Source organism: Bos indicus, chromosome 27 (assembly GCF_029378745.1).
Source record: "Bos indicus isolate NIAB-ARS_2022 breed Sahiwal x Tharparkar chromosome 27, NIAB-ARS_B.indTharparkar_mat_pri_1.0, whole genome shotgun sequence".
NCBI classification, from domain to species: domain Eukaryota; kingdom Metazoa; phylum Chordata; class Mammalia; order Artiodactyla; family Bovidae; genus Bos; species Bos indicus.
Window position 1 is genome coordinate 14150543 of NC_091786.1, and position 23175 is coordinate 14173717.

The 23175-nt window shown below is 43.3% G+C and overlaps 1 protein-coding gene across 1 annotated transcript in view; it reads left to right on the plus strand.

Annotated features, from left to right (window-relative positions):
- The window catches only part of WWC2 (WW and C2 domain containing 2), a 152984-nt gene that overhangs the window by 79071 nt on the left and 50738 nt on the right, over positions 1 to 23175 (plus strand). The window contains exons 2-4 of the mRNA XM_070781702.1: positions 6610 to 6719; positions 12541 to 12744; positions 13440 to 13516. Coding sequence (XP_070637803.1) covers positions 6610 to 6719; positions 12541 to 12744; positions 13440 to 13516 — 391 coding nt within the window. The remainder of the gene's footprint in view (positions 1 to 6609; positions 6720 to 12540; positions 12745 to 13439; positions 13517 to 23175) is intronic.

Genomic DNA, 23175 nt, shown 5'->3' on the forward strand with positions numbered 1-23175 from the left:
GCCTTTTTTTTTTAACATAGAATATTGGAAGTATTGACATTTTTTTAGGTACTGTGTTTGTGTCCCCAAAGCAGCAGCACTTTGGGGGCACACAAGCCGTGTGTACTTTCGAAGGTGAATTATTCACAAATGTTGCCTTTCAGGCAAATGTTGCCTCTCCTTCCTATTTCTGAAGGAATGAGAGGATCCCATTCGGTGGTGTAAGGGAGATGCTAATCGGGCCTCCTGCCATCTTCTGGATTTGAAATCTCTACGCCAGAGTTAGAGTGAAGTTAGGAAGTAAATGTCCAGTGGTTAAGACTTGCCTTCCAATGCAGGGGGCACAGGATCAATCTGGTCTGGAAAATAAGGCCCCAGATTGCCTGGGATGTGACCAAAAAAATTAAAAAAAAAAAAAGCCAGAACACCTGAGGGAAGGCTTTTTGAAGGGTAAGAGGGGACTGTTCTTATCGTTTGCCTTTCTCAGTCATGTCCAACTCTTTGCGACCCCATGGACACACCAGGCTTCCCTGTCCTTCACTATCTTCCGGAGTTTTGCTCAAACTCATGTCTGTTGTTTCGGTGATGCCATCACTTGTGTCCTGTTTACTTGTCGGCTGAGGGAGAAGAAATTAACTGTGTGAGATAGTTATCAAGTTAACACTAGATGATTACTGACGGAGTGCGGTTGCAGTGCAGAGAGAAGCAGAGGGGATTATGGACGGAGACTGGCGGGCTTTTCAGTGGAGGGGAGAGAGGTGAGCTGGTGAGGGGATGGGGCATCCCAGGCTGTAGGCAAGCAGACTCGGAAACAAGACTGCTGTGTTTAAATATCTGAAAGCCCGTCACACGGAGCCATGAATAAAATCGGCCACGGTGGGTCTCAGCTGTAGGAAGACCAGAGTCTAGCAGAGGAGACCGGAATGGGAGCCAGTGGATCAGAGAGGACGTGGACTCAGGCTGAAGAAGTGAGCCTGGCTAGATGCCCCTGTGACGCCCCTTACAGCTGGTAACCTTGGATGAGCCCTTCAAGCCCTGGGGCAGCCGTGCCCGCCCCAGATCCGTGGTCCTGCCTGTCTGCCAGCCCTCCCCTATCCAGCAGGGCCCGCTGACAAGAATTTCAGCTAATTTTCCCAAAGATGCAGAACTAACTGGGTTACCCTCCTCCGAAGAGGTTTGTACTCTTAAAAGTCGGTTTCTTCTCGCTGCCTCTGTTCACTCAGCCCTGTGTCTCCGCCCTCCCTTTCGTTCCTTGGTGTTGCTAATTTCCCCGCTAAGAAGAGTGATGGAAACAAAAGTTGCTTTCTGGGGACTGATGAGCATCATTGTAAATTAAAATTCTTTCAAGAGTAGAGAGAGTTCTGTAATTTTTACCTTCCCTGTAAAATTCACATTGTGAACCTCATCTTTAGACCCCGCCCCTGTTCTCAGAGCAATTCAAGCAGGTTTGTGTGGACCGATTCTGTAGCGATCGCAGTTGACTCCACCTTGAGTTAAATGTCGGCAGCAACAGAGGCTGTGAAGTAAAAATAACTCCAGACCTTTAACATTCATGCTCAACTGTACATTGGGGAGGCTGGAACCATGGCAAGAGTTTTATTAACCTGAAAATGGTCCTCTCTGTCAAGTGCCGTTTCATCTAACGTTAGCACAAACTCGGTTGCAGTTAGCACCAGGTGAGTGTGTCTGGCTGTGCACTTGCACACACAACAATACTCACCACCATATAAGCAGGAGGAGTACATTCATCTGTGTGTGACGTCTCCTGTCATAGGACCCTGACTCTGTGGCCCGACAATAAACACTCAATGATGGGTTGTATGAAAGAATGATATAATGCCCACAAGGAGAGGAAATACCACGCAGAGTTCAAGTTTTGTATGTAAACTGTGGCAAAGTGCTGCAGTAAATTGCCATTTTCTTCACATTAGTCACGGTGCAAAGGAAGACTGTTTTTTAAGCAAAGAGTAATCTCTGGAATTTAGCATAAAGACGCTTGGTAATTTCAGGCTTTCTGCCTGCTGTTGCTCCTTTGTGGGAGAAGCAACAAACTCCATCCATTTTTTACTTCCTCGACATCAAAGGAAGATTGACTCTTTCAGAGATTCCTTGTGCAAAACAAGAGGAAGAAATTTAGAAACATTTCTTCTGAGTCCTGTTGTTTCTAATTTTGGAATACGTCTGTTATTTCTTTTTGTTTCTGGTTGCTTCTTAGTGTATCATAGTAATGTGTTTTCTTTATCAGGATAGCAGCATATCTGAGTGCTTTTGTTTGTTTGGTACCTGAGAATGTTACTCTATTTCTGTTTCATAATTTGCGAAAGAATCAGAAGTTTGAAATTTATTAATGTGTATTTAATGGTTTTACTCGTATCGATAGCGTGTATCTATTTTTCTAAATACAGAAAATACAGTATTAAATTGATTTTTGCAGCATCACTGCAAGGAACCGTTTAAAGTTCCAGGAAGGGAAATGTCTGAATTTTTAAGTGAGTTCACAATTACATCTATACGTATAGAAGTAATGCCAGTGTTAGGACAGTGACAGTTAATAAAGTGCTTATTATCTGCTTTGAGCAATAATAGGAAAAGCTGGATTATTTCCAAGTGTAATCAAGTTACTATAACTTGTAATCATAGTGCATGTTCTGAAACTTTCGTGACTTCTGGTTGTCGAAGTAGTTGGTATATTCACATCATACTTAGGCTTGAACATGTTGCTTTGGTGCCTGGATAAAACTTGCATAATGTCTCTCTTTTGTCATTCAAACATACCATTTCCATGTCTCCTTATCCTTTATTTCTTTGGGATGCCTGTGCCTTTTAGACAGCCAGGATAGAGGAGGTTAGGGAGAGAGGATCCTCCAGCAGAAGGATGTGATGGAAGCTCAGTCTCAGCAACAGAGTATGAAGACTGGGCCATGTCCCATGACGTGGGGAGATTTTGATACACATAGAATCTAGTCCCTTTTTCAAAAGAAAACCCAATTTTCCTGCACATTTTTCATGATATAAGGTGGGATCTGAGCACAATTCTAAGAGCCAGATTTTGGACTCAGATTAGGTTCAAATTGACTCCAGGTTTGCAGAGCGCATGTGGCAGGTTGCCATGTTTAGAGGCCTTGCTTAACACGGCTGAGATTCATTCCGTTCATCTACTACGTGTGGAAGCTTTCCACTTGTCAGGCATCACACCAATCGGTTCGCGTTTAAATTTCATGATCTCCCTCCCACTCCGTCCCTACCTTTTTAAAAAAATAATAGATTGGAAAACAGAGGCTTTTAAGGTTGATAACCTGCCCGGCGTTGTAAGACGGCAGAATAAGGACTTGAATCCAGGTCCCTTTGATGCCAAACTTCAAGTTCTTAACTTCTGAGCCAGATTCTTTCAAATTACTTGGAACACTTGATTAAACAAACACTGCTGGGCCCTAGACTTTCTGATCCTATAGGCATAATATATAGTGTACTCCAGGGCCCAAGGATTTGATTCTAACCGGTTCTGAGATGTAGAAGCTGCTGGTCGTGTGGACTGGACTCTGAGAAACACTGCTGTACACTGTGCTGCCTGACTCCGTTCCCTGACAGTGAGAGAATTCACGTGTCCTGCTTGGGTTCATAGTTGCCAGCATTTATTGACTGCCTAACCATGTCCTAGACACTCTTGAGTTAATCCGTTCTCATCCTTTCATTCATCGTAGCCAGTAGTCACATTGCAAGAAGATAGGGGTTGTGACTGCCACTTAAAACAAAGAGAAAGAAACTGAGGTAGGGAAGGCTGTCCAGTAAGATAGCCCCACCTTATAGGTTTTTTTTTTTTTTAATGTAATTCAACCTTTTCTGTAAATTAAAAAAAAAAAATGTGAGGATAATGATAAACAAGATGTGACGTTGCTCAGTCCTGTGCGACTCTTCGAGATCCCATGGACTGTAGTCCTACCAGGCTCCTCCGTCCGTGAAATTTTCCCGGCAATGATACACAAGATGATCATAAAAGGATCCTAGTGAGCCGCAGGTCCTGGAGATAAATGGAAAAGGCATCGTGACAGTTCTTGGCAGCCCTTGCCACCCAAGTAGATACAGTGTCCACAGTAGTCCTCAAAACAACTGAAGAAAAGCCTCCTGTGTTGAAATGGGGTTTTAAAAGACGCTTTCCTCAAGTCACTTTCGTACACTGCAAATGCCCTGTGATGTGGCTGTGTTGAACCTTGATGTTTACAACAGTGGCCAGACCAGTCACCTGCTTTCCCTTGATGTTAACAGCAAGCTTGGGCCTGTGATGTTGGCCTCGCTGCTCATCAATGTACTGGCTGTATCTAGAAGCGCTCTAGAAAAAACTTGGGGAATAAACAGCTCTCTGCTCAAAATCATTTTCTTAAAATGATTGCTTTCAGTTCAGTTCAGTCACTCAGTCATGTCTGACTCTTTGCAACCCCATGGATTGCAGCACTCCAGGCTTCCCTGTCCATCACCAACTCCCAGAGCTTGCTCAAATTCACATCCATCGAGTTGGTAATGCCATCCAACCATCTTATCCTCTGTTGTCCCCTTCTCCTCCTGCCTTTCAATCTTTCCCAGCACCAGGGTCTTTGCCAGTGAGTCAGTTCTTCTCATCAGGTGGCCAAAGTATTGGAGTTTCAGCTTCAGCATCAGTCCTTCCAATGAATATTCAGGACTAATCTCCTTTAGGATGGACTGGTTGGATCTCCTTGCAGTCCAAAGGACTCTCAAGAGTCTTCCCAATGCCACAGTTCAAAAGCATCAATTCTTCGGTGCTCAGCTTTCTTTATAGTCCAACTCTCACATCCATACATGACTACTGGAAAATGAAAACATGGAAAATGATTGGTTTAGTTCGGAGACTAAAGAGGAAAAAAGCTAAGTCAGGAATTAGAAATCATTCCCTTGATGGAAATGAAGTGACTTGGCCCCGAGGTCAGTCCTGGGAGGGCATTCTTCATGACTCTTCTCTGGGCTGGACTGCTTAGGAAGGCCGGGACCCTGTAGCCACGTCCAGAAGTTGATTTCACGCCCAGGGAAGGTTGAGAGAAAAAGAGACGCTTCTTTCTTTTGATCCTTGGTGTACTACATCCTCGGAGGAGGCTGTTGCAGGCCATACCTGGGAAGAAAGGATTTCCTTCCTTTTCATGTTTTCCTCCCAGAGTTGTGAAACACGACATAGCTCGTTACTCTGATGAATGATGCAGTTCTAGAAATGACCTGTATTTCAGTTGTGCTGTGAAATCACCAATACGCACCAGCATGGATCACAGAGTCCAGGTGACTTCATATTTGGAACTGCGCTCATGGGGCCTGAGCGTTAAATTAGCAGATATGTCACCTGAAGTTGGCCACCCTACAGCAGGGTGGTCACTAGTCTTTGGCGCTGGCCTGCCTGCAGCTGCTCTAACAACCAAGGAAAATCTGAGAAGCGAAAATGAGGAAGTGAGAGAGAAAATCAACCCATGATAAAGTCCAAAACCTGTACTCTGCTTAGATAACTAGTTTCCCCATTACTTTTAAGGCTTATAGAAAAAGTATAAGGCATTTCTAAAAGTGAGGTCATGTCGATATATAAATATTAATACTTTGTGTGTTTGGTTCCATTAAACATTTTGTTGAGGGACTATTAAGTCCAAGTGTAAAAATAAGATCTATTTGTCCCTCCTCTCAAGGAGAGCTCTTCATGGACCTTGCAGTCAAGTTAATTTTTAGAAGAGCAGCCAAATCTGTAGTTGGTGTAACCAGGTGTATATCTTGTCTTGAGCATGTGTGCATGCTCCAACTCTTTGCAACCCCATGGACTGTAGCCCACCAGGCTCCTCTGTCCATGGGATTCTCCAGGCGGGAATATTGGAGTGGGTTGCCATGCCTTCCTCCAGGGGACCTTCCTAACCCAGGGATCAAACCCACTCCTCCTGCGGCTCCTGCATTGACAGGTAGATTCTTTATGCTGAGCCACCTGGCAAGCCCTTTTCTGTTCAGTGGAAAGCCTATTTAGCTTCAGAGCTCGCTCTGTATCCCAGCCGTCTTAACCCTTAGCTTGGAGTTCTTCCTGATGACCTTATTCATTTATTGTACAGATTTATCTCCCAGTCTTAAGCTGTAAACTTTCAAAAGGTATCATGACTTGCTACTTTTTTGGATATAAATCTCTGCATTTTAGCCCTGTGTGTTTTTTTTTTTTTTTTTCTTTAATGATTTCAAACACAGTAGCAGAAACAGTAAAGAACAAAAGGGAAATGCAGCCTGGACGCTTAGCGCGCGGGTGGTGCTGGGACACGTGCGGTTGGATGGATGGACGCTTAGCGCGCGGGTGGTGCTGGGACACGTGCGGTTGGATGGATGGACGCTTAGCGCGCGGGTGGTGCTGGGACACGTGCGGTTGGATGGATGGACGCTTAGCGCGCGGGTGGTGCTGGGACACGTGCGGTTGGATGGATGGACGCTTAGCGCGCGGGTGGTGCTGGGCTCTGACACGTGCGGTTGGATGGATGGACGCTTAGCGCGCGGGTGGTGCTGGGCTCCGACACGTGCGGTTGGATGGATGGACGCTTAGCGCGCGGGTGGTGCTGGGACACGTGCGGTTGGATGGACAGTCACCCGTGCCTTTGTTCTGGTCTGTTCCAGGTTGACCAAGCCCCTGTCGTTCGCTGACTGTGTTGGCGATGAGCTGCCATGGGGATGGGAAGCCGGGTTCGACCCTCAGATTGGTGTCTACTACATCGATCACATAAACAGTGAGTTTTTCCTTTACAGTACAAACAAGCATGTCAGACAAGTAATCCCCCCAAATCTAGAGTCACACAGGAGAGCACTCTGCAGAATGAATTTCTCTATTTCAAACCCTCACTTTAACAGAAATGTCCATTTTGGAAGTTTTGTTGGGCTTATGGGGGCAGAGAATGTCTTTAATAGAAATGTCCATTTTGGAAGTTTTGTTGGGCTTATGGGGGCAGAGAGGGAGAGAGGAGTCTGTCTGTCTGTCTGTCTGTCTGTCTGGAAGGGCACCAGAGCCTCCCCTTGCAAGTCCCTCCCCCATTCCAAATGGCATGCCCTGTGCAGGTATGTCCATAGTACCGGCTACCCACTCATTGTACTGCCCGCACATTATTTGTTTGTAGGTTTTTCCTCACTAAATTGTGAGCTTCTTGTGGACGGTGACTGTGGCTTTACTTTTCCACCTTTGGGTGCTTCGTATGATGATAAATCCTTCCATGTTAGAACAATGAAGAGCTTTGTTGTGTAACGCACAGATTAAAAACCTGTTTTTAAAGAAATTAAAGTGCATTATGGTTCTAAATTATGCTTCAGAAAACACTGTTCTTAATATTTAAAAACTTGATGATCAGAATATAAATTTTTAGGTCTCCCATTTTTCTTTGGTACGGTAATAGGATCTCAGTGGCCTGGCGGATTTACTGTGCCCCAAAGTGCCCCAGTTACCCACAGCAAGTAGTCTTCCCACTAAAAAGGCTCTGATCCATTATCTCATTAATCTTAAAGACATTCCTGTGAAGTAGTTTAGGGAGGAAATTGTATGTTCTTCTCTTAACAGCTGGTCTACACATATGTTATGTCTTGACATTGTTTGGTTTCAGCATTATTTTCTTTTTTTTTTTTTCAGGAAAAAATTAGAGAGTGTTTGGCTGTTCAATACTATTTCTATGTCACACTATTAAATACCTAGAAGTAAAAGTTTTGACCTTGACAATGATAATTACTTTAGGCCCTAAGTGTCTGTGATAGAATTCATCTTTCAGTGGCTATGCGTGTGGAGTCAGAGTTCTGTATAGATACTGATGGGGGTGTTTGTAACTAACTATTCATTAGTTAGTTAGTTAAATTGCTCAGTCGTGTCCAACTCTTTGCAACCTGATGGACTGTAGCCTGCCAGGATCCTCAGTCCATGGGATTTTCCAGGCAAGAGTACTGCAGTGGGTTGCCATTTATAGAAGGTAATTATGAAGTACTGTCTGTAAGGTTTTGATATTATCACTGCAATCAGAAGTAAATCACTTTTTGATAGAGTCAAAGTTGTACCTTAACTCTTTTGTCTTTTAGTAATTAAGGTCTATTTACATATAAAAATGCACAAATTTTAAGCATGTTATTTCAGTGAATTCTGGCAAATATATACTCCTTTGCAGCCGCTTCTCAATCAAGATACAGAATGATTTTTCCCTCTGTGTTTTCAGACTTGCTCCCTTGGCCTTCTCAGACCCTTGATACTTTGTGCCATTCTCTTTAAAAAAATATTTTAAAACTTTAAAAATATTTTTCATAGAAGCAATACATGTGCTGAGGAGAAAAGTATAAATTATAGGTTAAAAAAAGGAAGAAAACTCAGAAATAACCAGGTATTCTAAACCTTTCAGTGTGTCTGTCCAGGCCTTTTCATGTTCACACACACACACACAGTTTTCAATATATTTTTTACATCAAGTGGAACTATATCACATACAGTTTTATAAACTGCTTTTTTAAAACATAATATATAATCTTTCATCCAAAAAATTTTCTGCACATCATATCAACTCTTTTGATAAGAGAACCTCACATTTCTCTCAGATGATCTTCCTAAAATATAACTAAGATCCTTTCATGCCCCTATTAGAACCTTTCTGCCACACACTGTTGCTTACAGAATGAGTTTTGTATTTCTCAACATGACATTCAAGAAACCACAGCTCGTCCCTCTTGAGGTCTTGGGGAAGAAGTGAGAGAGCAGAGCCTTAGATTCTATTCCCACCATCGCCAGTAGATCAAAGGAGACCAATTAAAGCACCCGTCCATTCTGAGCGGTGTGCCTGCAGCTCCTGAGAAGGTGCTTTAAGCTGATGCCCAAAGGATGAGTGAGTTAACCAGGGCTGGGCAATAAGGGGATGGGGTACAGTTTGGGGGCTGCAAGGAGAAACTGCCTGCAGAAGGAAGCCCCATAACTAAAGCCAGAGGTCTGAAGAGGCCACAGGAAGCAGGACTTAATGAAAGAAAGAACATCAGTGATCTGAGGCTGGTGTAAACGAGGCTGGGAGAACGGCTGGAGTGCCAGACAGGGGTTGGTGCTCGAAGGGCCTCTTGTCTCAGACCTTTCAAAGCCCTGCTTAATCACTGCCGATTCCACGGGACCTGACTTTTTCAGCTGGAAAAAGTCCCCTGTCTCTAGGCTCCATGGCACTCAACCTTGCTCTTCTCAGGGCTCTCACCATTTTCTACTGTATAAAATGCTTGTTGTCATTGTTGTAGCTTTAATTCCTGTGTCACGACCTGTCCTGAGCTTTGTAATCTCCTTGGCAGGAGGGATCATGCCCGAGCATCTCGTTTTCTGTAGTCATGCAGTAGATGTTCAACTGTCTATAGAAATAACACACCATAGCAGGTAAACATAGCAGAGAGTTTCTAAAATGGAAGAAGAGGAGAGTCGCTCATATTCATTTTATTCATTCTTCCTGAGCACAGCAGAGAGAATAGAAATGTGCTTAAGAGACAGAAGTAATATTCCTTTGAAGAGTCTAATGTTATCTTCCCTGATAAGTTCTTCTAGCTCACAGTGTGTTCGCTATCTATAAATTCCCCCATCTGTAAAACTGATGAAATGTGAATTCCCTTGAGGTGTGTGATGTCTTAACAGTATGTGATATATTACTTCTCTTATATAGTAGACAACATGCAAATTATATTGCATTATAATACAGTGATCTCCTAAGGCCACCAGGTCTTAATAAAAAAAAAAAAACACCCACGTTTGTGTAATATACTTTTTTTGAGTATTTACATTTAATAAATATTCTTCACTGATCTATTCAGCAAACATAAGTGATGGAGATAAAGCCCAGTCCTACTTGATGAAGCTTTCTTCAAAGTGCCTCTGGGAACCCACGTTTGTAGTTCCTATTTGAATGGGACAGTATATCAGAAATGTCAGTGGTGCCTGCCGAAGCTAATAGCATCCGCTATTTAAACCGGTCGACTGGAGTATTTCAGCTAATCTATCCAAAACAAATACTGCCAGTTTATCATGATGATGATTACCATTGTACTTTGCTCACTTACGTGTCCATCAGTGTTACTTTCAGTGTTTTGTGGAAATTGAGCTGTTGACAAGCATTTTATTGAAAAGTATGCCCGTTCGCCAATATATAGGGAAATACGATTAGGTGAAACCTCGAAAGATACTGAGAGAGAACTGGGAATACATATCTTGCTATAGCTTTTATAACTTACAAGCATTTCAGGTTTTTCATTTACACTTTCAATTTGTGTCATCTCTTTATTTGGTTAGTTTCCTAGTTATTTACCTCACTGCAACAAGTTACCCCAAAACTTATGACTTAAAGTCCGTTTATTATCGCATTGTTTCTGTGGCTGATGAATCCAGGCAAGGCTGGGTGGGTTCGGTCCTCTGGCTCCAGGGCTCTCACCAGCTGACCTCAAGGTGTGAGCCGGGCTGCATGACCGGAGGAACTAAGCTTACATGTGTGGCTGTCAGAACAATTCAGTTTCTTGTCAGCTGCCAGCCAGTGGCCCCCTCCTCATTCCTTGCATGTGTGTGTTTGTGCGTGTGTTTGTGTGTGTGTGCGCACATGCGCTCAGTCATGCAGTCGTGTCCAACTCTTGGCCACCCATGGACTGTAGCCTGCCAAGCTCCTCTGTCCATGGAATTTTTCCAGGCAAGAACGCTGGAGTGGGTTGCCACTTCCTTCTCCAGAGCATTTTCCGACCCAGGGATGGAACCCACATCTCTTGTATCTCCTGCTGTGGCAGGCGGGTTCTCTACCACTAGCACCACTTGGAAAGCCTGCTATGTCCATAGTGTGAAAGTGGAAGTGTTAGTCGCTCAGTCATGTTCAACTCTTTGCAACCCCATGGACTCTAGCCCTCCAAGCTCCTCTGTCCACGGGATTCTCCAGGCAAGAATACTGGAGTGAGTTGCCATTCCTTTCTCCAGGGGATCTTTGCAACCCAGGGATCAAACCCGGGTCTCCTGAATTATGTAGGGAGATTCTTTACCATCTGAGCCACCAGAAAAGCCTGCTATGTCCATAGGATGGCTTCTAATTTGGAAGTTGGCTTCATTAGATTGAAAAAGCCAGGAAGAGCCAGGCAGAGAGAGCAAGACGGTGGTCGCAGCACCTGTAACCCAGTCTCCAGAGTCACCCCGTCTTCATCCATGCCTCCGCTTGAGGCAAATCACTAGGTCTAAGTGGCATTCAGAGGCTTGGATAAGACGTAAGGATAATCCTGGGTCATCCAGAGTGAAGACCATGCATTTCTGTGTGTTAGAGGATGAATTCTCTCTACTTTGAGTTAGTTTGCATTCATATTTTTCAAAATACTGGAATTGAATGTAAATATTGCACGTTTAGGTGGCCAGAGACCTTTAGTTATAAGGAATATTTGAAATGGAGATGTTTGGGCTCTTACTGGCTGACCTGTCTACAACCTGGGCTTTTATTGTGGTTTCCTCTGGGAGGGGTGCAGGAGGCAGGTTTCAGCAAGTTTCAGATGGGATATTTCGAATAATTTCATAATTCCACGCAGGATGCAGTGCGTGAGCTGTCGCAGAGCACAGGCTCTCAGCTGCAGCCGCTCACGGGAATCACTGGAGGAGCTTATAAACCTGCCATTGCCTGGGTTCCACCTGCAGAAACTCCGATTGGTCCAGGATTTCTTTTAGAGCCCTCCAGGTGATGCCCGTGTGCAGAAGTGCAGGACCAAGAACAGTACCTTGGGCTATTCTCCTGAAGCTGGGCACTGGGGTTTGGTCTTTTTGCTTGTTTTAAAATTTCTGATCCACTGTGGACTGACTGGTATTTTTATAAAAGAACAATCACCATGAATTAGAAAAGTTTAAAAAAATTAAAAATGCAAGCCCCAGTATTATTAGAGTCAACAGATACACAGTAACTATGAAATTGCTGTAAGATTTCAAAATGTTTACTCCTGATGCCTGTACTTATTGTCACAGACACATAACAGAACTCATGGACCGGTGCGGGTCTGCATCCCAGACCTTGAGGGATGTAGATGTAAAGGGCAGCCTGGCGAGAGTCCTGTATTAAGTGCACAGAAGCGTAGGGAGTATATTGGCTTCAGATTACACAGGGCCATAAGTAGTGTGGCTTCTATTCTGAAGGTGTTGAGGAGCCAGAGGGTTCTGGGAAAGGCTGACCCAATCATAACCATGTTGCTGTGCTTACTTTGACATCGTATATAATATATTTGCAGCGAGAATAAATTGATGACAAAGACAGAAAGAGGTCAGAGTGGGGATGGACTGGGTAAAATAAAGCAAAAACTTCCACGTTTCTGGAGACGTCACTTCATAATACTAACTACTTGAAGGAGATAAAAATTAAAGACGGCTACTCTCTTTTTTTTTTGGCTGTGCCTCTCAGTTGCAGCATGTGGGATCTAGTTTCCTGACCAGGGACTTAACCCAGGTCCTCTGTATTGAGTGCGCAAAGTCTTAGCCACTGCTTAGAGCACAGAGACCACCAGGGAAGTCCCAGCTACTTCTTTTCTAAATTCTGAAAAATAACCCACCTGATTTATTTTCAGAAACCACACAGATCGAAGATCCGCGGAAACAATGGCGGCGGGAGCAGGAAAAGATGCTCAAGGACTACCTGTCAGTGGCACAGGACGCCCTGCAGACGCAGCAGGAGCTGTACCACGTGAAGGAGCAGAGGCTGGCCCTGGCCCTGGACGAATACGTCCGCTTGAATGACGCCTACAAGGAGAAGTCCAGCTCTCGCACCAGCTGTAAGTACAGCGTGGCTGTTCAGACCTGAGAAGTGGGCGTCGACCTGCAGGTGACGGGAGGCCACTGGGCGTCTGTGGGACGGCGCTCTGGGTCCTGTCCCTTCTTGGGCAGGAGGAGCCCCTCAGCCCCATTTCAGATAAAGGTCTCGCTGAGGGATTAACGTTTACCTTTTCAGATCAGGGCAAATAATCTGGCCCTTGTGCTGCTCTTGTACGTTGTTTTTAGTGGGACTAAACTGAAACCGGAGCAGTTAGCACAGACGAAGTTTCTGTTGACCACCTGAGTTGACCGATCTCTCTCTCATCTCAGAGACTGGCCTTTTTTAAAGCAGCAGCTGTGAAGGGCTCAGACATCCCACTTAAGTGACAAGTTTCTGGGTAACACAAAGCACAGTTAAGCTGTATCTGCAATAAGCTCCTCTAAGATTTTATCCATAGATATAAAATCCACAGGAAACTGAGGCACTGGGGTCTTGATAACATTCCTTTTTATTGAAAAAAAATGATGAAGGTTTGAAGATGACTTTTTATATCTAGGTGTCTGATGAATGACAATAAAGGAGTTATAAAGTTAAGTAAGTATCCCAGAAGCATGTAAATCTTGTTTTTAGCGTTTGTAATTTCTAAGTTGACAGCTAGTTATGCAACTTGTACAAGTCACTTTTTTTTTTCCCCCTCTCTTCTCCCTTTGAAAGTATTCTCAGGCTCTTCATCCAGTACTAAATATGACCCTGAGATCTTAAAAGCTGAGATCTCCACTACACGATTAAGGGTAAGATTTTTTTTTTTTTTTTTGACTGTGGTTCTATTAATATGCTGAACATATGCATAGAATCTGGAAGGGGCCTCTGTGGTCAACTGCCATCTCAATTCAGTAAAGGAACCGTTCCACTTATCCTCAATGGATGGTCTTTCTGCTTTTGTTAAAACATGTTTGTGAGATTGTTCTTATTAATGTGACAGACTGTGTTCCATTTCTGGGCAGTTTTATTGTTTGCGGTTAGTATATAGAATCAAAATCTGAGTCTAAAAAACTTCAATTTTTCCTTATTGTGCTGAAAGTACACATCCAAAGTGGAGCTTAGTTCCTTTTTCATCAAACGGCCCAATCTATCAAGACGCTCACAGTTCACATTACCAAATCACTTCTTTTTCTAGGTCAAACTTTACTGGTGCCTCACACTTCCTTATGGGTTGTTTGCTGATCTTTACCCTAAATCTTTCTGACCACACGGCTGTTAAGGTCGCAGCTTGTTTATCCTTGATTTTTGGAGTCTTAAAGATTGCTCTCCAAGTAAATAAACTGTGCAACCCTTGCATAGGTCATGAAAGAGATTACTGCCGTGACCCCAGAGGCCCCCATGGTACTCCCTTGTCATCCTTGTCCTTCTCCCTAAAGGTGACAGTAGGTGACCCTTATTGGCAATGCTATAAATCCATTTTCTGCCTGCTTTGAACTTTGTGAAACTGAACTGCTACCACATGGATGACTGATGGCTTCTTTTGTTCAACATTTCTTCTGTATTTTTTTTTTAATTTATTATTATTGTTTTAATTTATTTTGCCTGTGTTGGGTCTTAGCTGAAGCACGGGGTCTCTTACTTGTGGAATGTGGGATCCGGTTCCCTGACCAGGGGTCGAACCTGGTGCTCCCTGCATTGGGAGCTCGGAGTCTCAACGCCTGGACCCTTGTTCAACATTTTGAGATTCATCCACATACACTTTTATTGCGTGGAAACCATCCCACCTTTGTGTAGATACCATGAATTCATTTCTTCTACTATTGACGTACATTAGAGTTTATACAAATTGCTAGTAATTAGTAACTTGCATCTTAATGTGTGTGTCTGTTACACATGCCTTTGGGTGCACAGATGTACGCATTTTTGTTGGTTATGCAACCAGGAGTGGAATTGCTGTGTTAAAATATACTCGAGCAGCTACTCACACACAGTTTCAGGCCTTGTTAGTCAATCAGTTCAAAATATTTCCTGATTTCTTTATGATTTGTCATCAGAGTGTTCTGCTTAGTTTGTAAACAGTTTGGGATTTTCTTATCCTTTATTCAGCTTAATTCCACCACGTGTTTTCAATTCTAAAATTTGTTTATTTTTTGTTTTTAATTACTTGCCCAAATTCTGCACATCAATGTAATAATTTTTTGAACAAAATAATCACAGTTATTTTAAAATTCCATGTCTTGATTAGTATAATATCTAAAACTTCTTCTTTTTTTTTTTTTTTTATCTAAAACTTCTTATGTGTTGAATTCTTCGGTCTGGTCTGGTTTTTTTTCCTCTGGATTTTTGTTCAGTATTTGACCTCTCACAGCTGCTTGCTTTTAATTAAGAGCCATATATTATGTATGAAAGAGAATAAAGATAATTTAAGGTTTGGGATGATCTTGTTATCCTTCAAAGAGGATTTACTTTTGCTTCTTAGAGGAAGTTAGTTCAGGGGCAGATAACTTCAATTCAGTCAGGGTTTGAGTTTTCTGAATTCTGGGCTTCATTCTTCTTCTCTTTCCTTTGTCACCACACCCGTGGCATAAGGGGAATTTGTGCCCCGACTGGGAATGGAACCCACAGGGAAGTCCTTGGGCTTCATTCATTTTCCTCAAATGAGGTCTATTTCCAGAGCACCCTTTCTTGTAGGTCAAAGCTCTTCAGAATCCCAGCTGAACTCCTGGGCTGTTTCCTGAGGAAGCAGGCTGATTGAGGCTGGACTCCAGCGTCTCCCTGGAGCCCTTGGCTCTGAGGAACAGCCAGTGCTTCTCTGCCTGTCAGGCTCCCGGTCACTGCATTCTCCCAGCTTTTCACTTTCTCAATCACCTACGCAGATGCCTCAGAAGGAAAACTGATGCCAAGTTTGGATCTTGCCTACGAGGCCTCTCTTATCATTTGGCTCTTTAATAGAAGTTCTTGCTGTCTTGGTAATTCTCCAGTGTCTCCAAATAGATGTTTGTTTGTTTAACCTCACAACTTTTCTATTTGTTCTCAGAAAACGTATGAAGAAAGTCCGTCTATACTTTCTGGAAGCAAACCTCTCTTTGGTGTGGACTTTGGGGTGTAATTTATGAAGTCACTGTTGGAAGTTTTCTCTCCTGCCACAAGCAGCCCTTTGCCCTGTCCACCCGCCTTCATTTCTCTGTCTGTTCCTCACGGAGCTCGTGGGCCGGTTTGTGGGACACCTCGTTGCTGCGTCTCTGTGTCGTGTCTGTACATTTCTGTAATCTCTCAAGCAGACATCTTATCTAAAAAAAAGGCTGGGGTGGGACGACGGGTGAAGGTATGTTGTCAAAACTTACCCTTGCTAAACTTCGGTACTCCCTGGAGCTGTGCCCATCTCCGACGTCACTACGTATTACTGCTTCCCCTTTGAAATTTTAACCATTCTTCACAGTTCTTTTCTTTGAACATAAATGCAGTACCTCATATTGTATATGGAATACCTCAACAGGCTATCCTAATCTGTCCCTTTAAATCCCATTTTAGAAAAGATGCAAACTAAGAGAGGGGTTTCTTAAAACAAAAGCAGGGCTTCCCTCGTGGCTCAGTGGTAGAGAGTCCATCGGCCAACGCAGGATACGTGGGTTCGATCCCTGTTCCGGGAAGAGCCCATAATGCCTGGGGGCAGCCAAGCCCCTGTGCCGCGGCTGTGGGGCCTGGAGCGCCCGGGAGCTGAAAACTGCTGCGCCCACGTGCCCTGGAGCCTGTACCCCACAGCGAGAGAAGCCACTGCAAGGAGACCCCCTCACAACTAGAGTAGCCCCTGCCCGCCGCCACTAGAGAAAAGCCTGCACAGCAAAAGCCCAACACAGCCGAAGTAAATAAAATTATTCAAAAAAGAATAAACGAGAGCAGAGAGGTTGCCTCACACCAATAGCCGTCGGAAGGAAACGGAGCCCTGTATAACGGGGAGAGATCCCAGAAGACCCCACGGAGTCATGTCGCCCAGACCCATCGCCTGATGCCGCAGAACCCGTCTGATAAAGCTTATTTTGCAGCGGGTTTAATGCGCACTTAGGAGCCTGTGTTCACCCGTATGTCATCGCTGTGGGACGACAGAGTGAGTCGGAAAGGAGTGCCCTCCTCGACAAGGCAAGCCCCTCAAGAAGGGGGAGGAGGCATTCACGAGTAACTGGAGTGAAAGATGAGAGCCTCTCTTCTATTACGGAGGAGGTGCTTGTCTAATACTTCCGGTCTGTGAAAATGCCTTTTAATAGGAATGCTTCCACAGCACATGGGCCCTCCTGGTCCACGTTCTCTTGTGATGCTTTTAGCCATATCATGGTTTGAACGTGGCAGGGCCGATGGTGCCCTCTCTCTGCCACGAGGGCATGTTCTGGCAAGGTAGATCTTTGAGAACGCCCCAGGTGTTCTGAAGTGTCTGGATAGCTTGAGCCGAGTTTCATGGATTTTGACAACCTAGCTTTTCTTGGCTGCCTGTCCTGGAGAAGTCCTTGCATGTACCCATCCCTTTCACAAAGTAATGCCACAGAAATTCTTGTGCAGCCACTCAGTCATATCTGACTCTTTGCGACCCCAAGGACTGCAGCACACCAGGCTTCTCTGTCCTCCACTATCTCTTAGAGTTTGTTCAAACTCATGTTCATCAAGTCGGTGATGCCATCCAACCATCTCATCCTCTGTCGTCCCCTTCTCCTGCCTTCAATCTTTCCCAGCATCAGGGTCTTTTCCAGTGAGTTGGCTCTTGGCCTCAGGTGGCCAAAGTATTGGAGCTTCAGCTTCAGCATCAGTCCTTTCAATGGGTATTCAGGATTGATTTCTTTTAGGATGGATTGGTTTGATCTCTTTGTAGTTCAGGGGACTCACAAAAATAATAACTCATGGATTAGCTAGCTCCTCATTGCTTTGGTGTCTTATAGGACCTGTCTCCATTTTGGGTTCTAGTAACAATTTTTCATACAAAGCCTAGTACTGGTTTCATACCACATAATTTTAACATAACAATATTAGCAGGTGTGCTTTACTTGTTTTCATTGAATTAGAGCAAGTGGGTCAAATGTTTGGAAACCAGGTACATAGGCGCATCAGTCTAAAACATCTGTTTTATATTATATTATGGTCGTAGGTGTTGGTGATCACTGGGCTTTAGTTTCCTCCTCAGGCGAATGGGATGACAGTACTTCCTTGGCATCTAGTTGTTGAAAAGGTGAAATGAATAAATTAAGCTCTTTTAATAATACACTCATCATTTTTACAGGTAGTGTTCAATTTTTTGAAAAAAAAATCTTTTTTTAAGATGAGGAATTTAAAAAATTTATACCAAAATTTATTATTTCATTTGTTCATTATAGATACTTACAAAGCCAAAATTTATTATTTCATTTGTTCATTATGGATACTTAGGATAGAGAGTAGAATATCTTACATAAACTAAACCTTCAACTCAACTGATATTTTTAAAAGTTTATAGCAAAAATTACAAATAAATGGGATTTGGTGAAAATTTGATGCAGGAAAATTTTGGTGAATTTTGATTGCTTTTACTGATTGTTTATCAAACTGAAATACAATGTTGGAAGTGTAAAAGCATAAATTTCTTTAGAAATACAGATGCAGTTGAGAAATTTTTTTATTAATTTAGTTAATGTTTTCAGATCTTTTTATATAGATTATTTTTAGTATTTATTGAATTTGGTACAGTATTTTTTCTGCTTTATGTTTTGGTGTTTTGGCTGGGGGGGCATCTCAGGTCCTCACCCAGTGATCTGACCTGCACCCCCTGCATTGGAAGGCAGAGTCTTAACCACTGGACCACCAGGGAAGTCTCACATTCGAGACTTCCAGCATGTCACTACAGCATGTGCTGTATGATCCAGCTTCTAATTGTGTCAGAAAGGAAGCAAACACTCCTTTGGTTAAATTATTTGCTCTCCATGCAAAATACATAGCTGGTTCCTGGGCACTGCTATTGATAACAGTGTGCTGTCTTTTGTTCTTAAATATATTTACTCACACATTGTTAGTATTAATTCACTTTGAATTGTTTTTAGCAATGGTGATGGACTCAGAAGAGCCATCCACAGTCTCACCTATTTGTAGTTGTGTCCATAGATTCTAAAAGAACAGTGGTTCAACGTACGGGTTAGTTTGTAACTGTGAACAGTTAGCTCGTGCGCACGTCAAACAACAGCACTGTAACCAGTGCTGTAACTAACCTACAAAAACCATAACTGTGTGCTTCAAATAGGAAGAAAAATGCCTTCTGAGAATGGAAATTGCTACCGATAGGGATTGTCTCTTGACTAGACATGAGTGACGTCTTTATGCTTAGCTTATTTATTAGGTTTTTACATAGGCCATTTTGCTACAGGTCTAGTTTGTCTTTGCTGACAGAGGTCCATGTAGGCAAAGCTGTGGTTTTTCCCATAGTTACGTATGGATGTGAGAGTTGGACCATAACGAAGGCCGAGAGCTGAAGAACTGATGCTTTCGAATTATGGTGTTGGAGAAGACTCTTGAGCATCCCTTGGACAGTGAAGAGATCAAACCAGTCAGTCCTAAAGGAAATCAGTCCTGAATATTCATTGGAAGAACTGACACTGAAGCTCCAATACTTTGGCCACCTGATGCAAAGAGCAGACTCATTGGAAAAGACCTGGATACTGGGAAAGATTGAGGGCAGGAGGAGAAGGGGGCGACAGAGGATGAGATGGTTGGATGGCATCATTGACTCAATGGACATGAGTTTGAGCAAACTCCAGGATATAATGAAGGACAGGGGAGCCTGGTGTGCTGCAGTCCCATGGGGTCCCAAAGAGTCATACATGACTTACTGACTGAACAACAAAGATTGTCTTTGATCTTACATATATTATCATACCACTGATAACTAAAACCTTTATAATTGTAGTTTTCAAAAATTCTCCAGGGTTCTAGACCACTCTCTGCTGCTTAGTAGCAGAGTAACTTCAGTGGATTACTGATTCTCTTTAGTACTGAGATCCCTCACTTGTAAAATAAGCATTAAAACTGTATCTGTCTAATAGAGCAGTTGTGAGGATTGAGAGGATAGTGCCTGGAACACATGAAGCGCCTGGAATGTTAGCTCTCATCTTTACCTCCAAGGAGAGTCCATGTTTTTTTTTAGAGAGTCCACATTATTTTAGTCCACAATTTTTTAGTCCACATTTTTAGAAAAGGCAGAGGAACCAGAAATCAAATTGCCAACATCCATTGGATCATCGAAAAAGCAAGAGTGTTCCAGAAAAACATCTATTTCTGCTTTATTGACTATGCCAAAGCCTTTGACTGTGTGGATCACAAAAAACTGTGGAAAATTCTGAAAGAGATGGGAATACCAGATCACCTGACCTGCCTTTTGAGAAATCTGTATGCAGGTCAGGAAGCAACAGTTAGAACTGGACATGGAACAACAGACTGGTTCCAAATAGGATAAGGAGTACGTCAAGGCTGTATATTGTCCACCCTGCTAGTTTAACTTATATGCAGAGTACATCATGAGAAATGCTGGGCTGGATGAAGCACAAGCTGGAATCAAGAATGCCAGGAGAAATATCAATAGCCACAAATATGCAGATGACACCACCCTTATGGCAGAAAGCGAAGAACCAAAGAGCCTCTTGATGAAAGTAAAAGAGGAGAGTGAAAAAGTTGATTGAAAACTCAACATTCAGAAAACTAAGATCATGACATCTGGTCCCATCACTTCATGGGAAATAGATGGGGAAACAATGGAAACAGTGACAGACTTTATTTTTGGGGGGGTCCAAAATCACTGCAGATGGTGACTGCAGCCATGAAATTAAAAGACACTTGCTCCTTGGAAGAAAAGTTATGACCAACCTAGCAGCATATTAAAAAGCAGGGACATTACTTGCCAAAAAAGGTTCGTCTAGTCAAGGCTATGGTTTTTCCAGCAGTCATGTATGGATGTGAGAGTTAGACTATAAAGAGGGCTGAGCACCAAAGAATTGATGCTTTTGAACTGTGGTGTTGGAGAAGACTCTTGAGAGTCCCTTGGACTGCAAGGAGATCCAACCAGTCAATCCTAAAGGAAATCAGTCCTGAATATTCATTGGAAGGACTGATGCTGAAGCTAAAACTCCAATCCTTTGGCCACCTGATGCAAAGAGCTGACTCATTGGAAAAGACCCTGATGCTGGGAAAGATTTAAGGCGGGAGGAGAAGGGGACGACAGAGGGTGAGATGGTTGGATGGCATCGCTGACTGAATGGACGTGAGTTTGAGTAAACTCTGTGAGTTGGTGATGGACAGGGACGCCTGGCGTGCTGCAGTCCATGGGGTTGCAAAGAGTCGGACATGACTGAGCGACTGAACTGAACTAAGAGTCCGCATTGTGCTAAACGTGCCAGTCAGCACTAGCGTTACCCTTTGCTGTGACCTGAGGGTATTTGTTTTTATGTTCTGTGTCCTGCATTGAAACTGGGTTGGAGAATGAGAGTAGAAAACAGTGATAGCTAAAGACATCAAATGGCTCTCTGAGAAGAAAAAGTGTTGGACACTTAACAATCAAACTCTCTTTTTTAAAAAATACAATTGTATTCTAACAGAGTTCCATTTGCAACTTTGACCTATATAAGAAATAGAAATGGATTCTATTTTATCTTTCTTATTTATTTTAAAATATTTCTGTTATTTATTTATTTGGCAGCACCAGGTCTTAGCTGCAGCATGTGGGAGTTTTGTCAGTTTCGGCACGTAGGATCTTTATTTGGCTGAGTGTGGGATCTAGTTTCCTGTCCAGGGATCAAACCTAAGACTCCTGCATTGGGAGCAAGGAGTCTTAGCCCCTGGGCCACCTGGGAAGTCCCAAGACCAAACTCTTAAAAACCAGAAACAATCCCAAATAACGTTGAGTTGGAAATAATACCTGTTTTCACTTATCATTATAATAGAATCAAACATTTTCATCCTGAACAAATTAAAATGCACATTGATGTTAGGCAGCTGAGAATCACTCATGTAATCCATTCAGAAGCCTCCCCAGGACAAAAGCAGTAGCTTCCAGCCAAGTGTAGGTAAAGTAAATAACGGAGGAGAAAGGAAAGCACAGGTACGTCAGTCTCCTCTATCATTGTCACCCAGCACACAATACAGTCTCACGTCACTTAAGCAGAGCAGAGTCTGAGTTGTCAGAAATGTATTTAAATTTTAAACGATCATTAAAAAAAAACTTTTTTTTTTTTGGATTGCTCTGGACCTTTGTTGCTGTGGATGGGCTTTCTCTAGTTAGTGAGCAGGGGCAACTCTTCCTGGCAGTGGCCTCTCGTTGCGGAGCACAGACTCTAGGCACACGGCTTCAATAGTTGCAGCACACAGGCTTGGTAGCTGTGGTGCACACTCTTAATCGCTCCGTGACACGTGGGGTCTTCCTGGACCAGGGGTGGAACGCGTGTCTCCTGCACTGACTGGCAGATTCCCACCCACTGTAGCACCAGGGAAGTCCTTAAATGATCATTTTTGAAAGAAATTAGATGGGTGTGTCATCGAAGTCCAAATGATTTTCATGTTTTATGTCTGTGAGACACACTTTTAATTCGGTTGTTCCAAGAGGGCTCAATAGATAGCATCATGTTTCTATCAACTGTGTTTTCAAAGGTAGATACAGGTTTCAGCCCAGCTATTTGAGTTACTATTGACCTTTTGGATTTCTGCTGGTGCTACTATTTTTAAATAAAAATGCTGGTCTTTCTTGGTAGAAAACTGTTTGAGAGTGCTCAAAAGTAGAATCACACGTGGACTGAACTGAGATTGTTGATGGCTTCTGATGTGGTCAGAGTCTGACGCTAAAACTGGAGTGTCTTCGCTGGACACTGTGCATGAGCTTGTTGCTCTGTGTGAATGCTGAAGCACCTTCAAGACCCTCCTCTCCCAGGCCAGCCCTCCTCCCTGGCCAGGGTGAGCCTCTCCTCCTTGGGGTCCAGGAGCATCATCTGTACCTCTCTGTGTAGTAAGGAATTGGGCCCTGCAACACAATTGTTTTAGTTTACTCTTACTGAAGTATCGTTGATTTGCAATGTTGTTAATCCTCTTACACAGCAAAGTGATTCGGTTACACACACACAGACATTTATATTCTTCTAACACAATTATTTCTGTTTCCTTTTCCCTAATAAAACAGAAGTGTGTTAGGGCTCAAACTGTTAAGCCTTCTGGTAAACCCAGCAGGTAAATTATGCAGCATCTACTGTGTCCAAAATCCTGGGCCTCACGGTCTAGAATCATGAGTGTCATACCGCCCTCATCCTCATTGTGAGTCCTCAGAGTGGCTCTTCTCCCTCTTGACTTTTTCCCCTTCTGCTCCACAGTGCTCTCTGTTTCCCTGGCTTCTCTTGCCTCTGCTTCACCATGCCCTGTATCTCCTCCGCTCATGGACCTCTGAGCACTGCAGACGCCCAAGTTGTTCTGTTTTTGAACTTTC